The sequence below is a fragment of the Gossypium arboreum genome, chromosome 3 (genome assembly GCF_025698485.1).
Source record: "Gossypium arboreum isolate Shixiya-1 chromosome 3, ASM2569848v2, whole genome shotgun sequence".
NCBI classification, from domain to species: domain Eukaryota; kingdom Viridiplantae; phylum Streptophyta; class Magnoliopsida; order Malvales; family Malvaceae; genus Gossypium; species Gossypium arboreum.
In genome coordinates, this window is record NC_069072.1 from 137,681,710 (window position 1) to 137,685,785 (window position 4,076).

Genomic DNA, 4,076 nt, shown 5'->3' on the forward strand with positions numbered 1-4,076 from the left:
ATATTATTAACAGAAAATATTTATTCAATATGTCTATAAATTAAAATTGGGCCCAAAGGATTTGTTATAATATATATAAATACAAAATTTAATGGTCCAAACCAAAACCATTCAATCCGAACTAAGAACCTTAAGATATCAAATCGCTCATAAATTTAGTCATAAATATCAAATCAACCCAACCTCAAAAGCAAATGTGAAGCAGGCAGAGCTCTACAACCATAACATAAGATAAAAGCATTGACTACCTGATTGATTTCACCTCTATTGTTTACTATAACCCACCCTCTGCCTCTGCCACTTCCTCAATCTTTATCTTTCTTCACTTGTATTCCTGTTTTCCCATTCAGACTTTGCTCCCAAAATCAACCTTTTTCTTTCTTTATATTGCTTGGGGAAGGAGAAATGGAGGAGTCTAACAATTATGGCCACCAACATCCCCTGCTTCTTATCTTGAACCAAGAGCAGCTGATCGACTATCAAAGTGGTTTAACTGATTGCTCCAGGTGTGGAGAGAAGGTGTCTGCTCCATGTTTTTGCTGTGCGGAGCACTGTGGGTTTTATCTTCACAAGGTATGTGCCGAAGCACCATTGGAGCTTAATCATCCTTTTCATCCTCATCATCCTCTTCTTCTTCTGCAAGAGCCACCATCTTCTTACACAAGATGTGTTTGCAATTTCTGTCATAAAACATGTGAGAAATTCATTTATCACTGCTCTTGCAAATTGGACTTTCATATTAAATGTGCTTTGTTTACATTTAATGTTGCTGAGAATAATTTGAAAGAGCTTGAGCATGTTGCCCTTCAACATCCATTGATTTCCACTGAAAATGGTGATGAAAAACTCAAAGATGCTGCTAAGTGCTTTGGATGTTGGGAACCATTAGTAAAGTATACACACTTTTCTCCTGACTGTGAATTTAATTTACATGAGAAATGCACTAAGCTTCCTTTCAAACTGAATCATGTGTGCCATCGCAAGCATCCTCTTGCTCTGCAATTTAATAGCGAACAGTCCTCCTGCAAGATATGCGGAGAAACCAGAGGAAAAGGTTTAGGATTTATTTATGGTTGTTCACCTTGTAAGTTTGCTGCTCACATTGAATGTGTATCAGCATCTTTAGATCTTGTTGTTGAAGATAAAAGGCATGAACATCCTTTCAGTTTGTTTCCGAGAGGATCATCATTCATTTGTGATGCATGTGGTATTGAAGGAAGTTATGCTTCCTACATATGTTGTACATGCAACATTATGGTCCATAAAAGGTGCACTTCAGTGCCACGCATCATCAAAAGCAAGTGGCATGATCATCGCCTTTTTCACAAATATTTCCTTTACATAGAAGATTTTAGAGTTTTGAATTGCATAATGTGCAATGATGAAGTCAGTACAGACCATGGTAGTTACTATTGTTCAGAGTGCGATGTTATATTCCATGTGAAGTGTGCAATGGAGTATAAAAATTCATATGAAATAGTAGAAAATGAAGATGAGGAATCTCCTGATGTTAGCTCCATAACCAAGGTTCTTGAATGGAATGATGCTGGAGAAGCCACTGTAATAGAACATATCATGCATATTCACCACTTAACATTAAGTGACAGAGTAGGTGAGTATGATAAAAAATGTTGTGATGGGTGCTTGTTACCGATCTCGGCTTCATTTTACTACTGTACACAATGCAATTTCTTTCTCCATAAAGTTTGTGTCGAGTTACCGAAGGTAAAGCATGTTTGGTATCATCATTGCCAATCACCATTAGTCCTTACTTCAAACGAAGTATTTGAGTGTTATGCATGTGATTACTGGTCTAATGCTTTTGCCTATAAATGTGAAGAATGTAAGAAACGTACCTGCCTTCGATGTATAATTGCTCTTACACCTGGTGCTCACACATGTGTAGGACATAAACACCCTGTTTTTCTCTACACCGAATATAGAGGGCGATGTGTTGCTTGTGGTCTTGAATTCGATGGGTTGTTGCGTTGTAAGGATTGTGATTTTTTTCTAGATCATAAATGTTTTTCGTTGCCTATTACATCCCAACACAAAAGTGATGAACATCTTCTTTCACTCACTTATCATGATGATAACAGTTATTCAGAAAGCTATTTTTGCGATATTTGTGAAGAACGTCGAGATCCAAATCTTTGGTTTTATCATTGTGCAACATGTGATACTTCTGCTCATGTTAATTGTGTCATTGATGAAGAACAGTTCTTCAAACTCGGGAGTATCATTGAAGGACGTAAAGACATTCATGAGCACCCTGTCACTATTGTTAAGAACATTTATTACTATCCGAATTGCAGTTATTGTGGTAAGCCCTGTTTGGATTTGGCTTTGGAATGTACTGAATGCAACTTTATTATCCATAATGAATGTCCACCATAACAATTTCACTTCCTCATATTCGGAGGACTAAGGTGGCGTTTAGGTGACTATAGTCCAAAACCACCACTTTTCTTTTGCAGAGAACACAGAGTATGGTCACTTCTAAAGCTGATTGTAATTATTATGCAGACTACGGTTTCCGATTGTAAGGGAAGCATGTTTTGAGTTGGAATTTGTGCAAACATTTGATTATTCAAACTATAGTATCATGATTTCTGTGTGTTATTTTAAAATGCATGCCTTGTGAAGTAAATGCTTTGGAAAGTTTTTTTATTTTGATAGAGGAATCTCTTTAGCTTTTGTGTGAAACCCATCATTGGAATTTGGAATTACCACCAAATCTCATATACATTGCCAAAAATTTAAGCTATAAATTGGGAAATTAAAAGGTAAATAGTAATCCTAGACAACATTTTGATTATGCAATATGTCAACAGCAGTGATATTAGTCATGTACTGTAATCATGATATGTTGTTTACAAACTTTTTTAATTGTAAGTTTTAGGTGTAAAAAGAGATGGCAGTCCAATGCTTATTTTATTACAATTTGAGTTTTCTTAAAAAAATTATTCGACTTAAATATTGTACAAGCCCAATTTAGCTGTATCCTAACCCATTTTAACCTAAATTCCAAAATTACAAATACTCAAAAGCCCAACCAAAGTAAACCCAAATCACCTAAACCCAAACCCCAAACAAACTCAAACCCACACATAAGCTCAAATTATTTAGACCTAACTAGCCAGATTTAGGGTTCAAAAGATGAAACCCTAAAACACCTTATCCAACCGCCCCAGTCACATCGTCAGTGCAAGCTGCAAAATTAAAAGAAGAAAAGACAGTGTGCATAAAAATATTTGAAATCTTGTAAAAAAATGGGCTATATAAACCACAAAAGAATTGGGTGTAAAGGGTTCTTTTTCCTTTTTTTTTTTTCCTTTTCGAAATACAAAAGGAGAATAGCATCAAAGATCTTCAAATATTAACTCAAAATCGCAGCAAAAAACATGAAAACCGAGTCAAAGGTGGATTTATTTTCCTTTTATTGTTTTTCTTTATTTTTGAAACTATTTGTGCATACTAAGCCCTATTCCATTAAGAAACAGTATATATACTTAAAAATATAGCAAAAAAAATAAAAAATATATATATCATTTGGCGATTTTCGGCCATCGTGTACGGTGGTCGGCGCGACAGACGACACGGCGGACGACGACTGGTCCGGCCACGGAGACCTGAGGCTGAGAGAGAATTGGAGAGAATTGATTTCTGTTTTTTTTTTAAGGAAGGAGAAAACTGATTTTTTTTTTAAAATTTTTGGGTTTATATAGTGATGTAATACGGCGCCGTTTTGGACCTCAACTCACAGCACCAACACGACGCTGTTTAGGCGCTGACCCGAGGACCCGACCTGCTCCACAGAAGGATCCGCGTGTTTCTGCTAATTGGGATAATTTTGCGTGCGGTCCTTCCGCATTTTTTTCATGTTTTAAACCAGTCTTTTCTCATTTTTAATTCTGCCTTATAATTTTAAGTTTGTTTTAATTTGGCCCTCTGACCATTAGAGAGATGGATATTCGAACGGCGTCGTTTAGGAGGGTCGGGATATTTCCTCCTTTAGGCCCTCCTGGTCGTTCGCGTGTTTAAATCAGTCCCCCCTCTCTTATTTATTTCAAATT

At 36.3% G+C, this 4,076-nt stretch overlaps 1 protein-coding gene across 1 annotated transcript; it reads left to right on the forward strand.

Moving 5' to 3' along the window:
- Nucleotides 1-405: 405 nt before the first annotated feature.
- LOC108474890 (uncharacterized) lies at nucleotides 406-2,397 on the forward strand. The gene has a single exon (XM_017776931.2). It carries the CDS (start codon nucleotides 406-408, stop codon nucleotides 2,395-2,397), a length of 1,992 nt encoding a protein of 663 aa, XP_017632420.1.
- Nucleotides 2,398-4,076: the final 1,679 nt, after the last annotated feature.

Excerpts from the sequence above, each read along its gene's own strand:
- LOC108474890 (XM_017776931.2), top strand. The coding sequence starts at position 406 with ATGGAGGAGTCTAACAATTATGGCCACCAACATCCCCTGCTTCTTATC.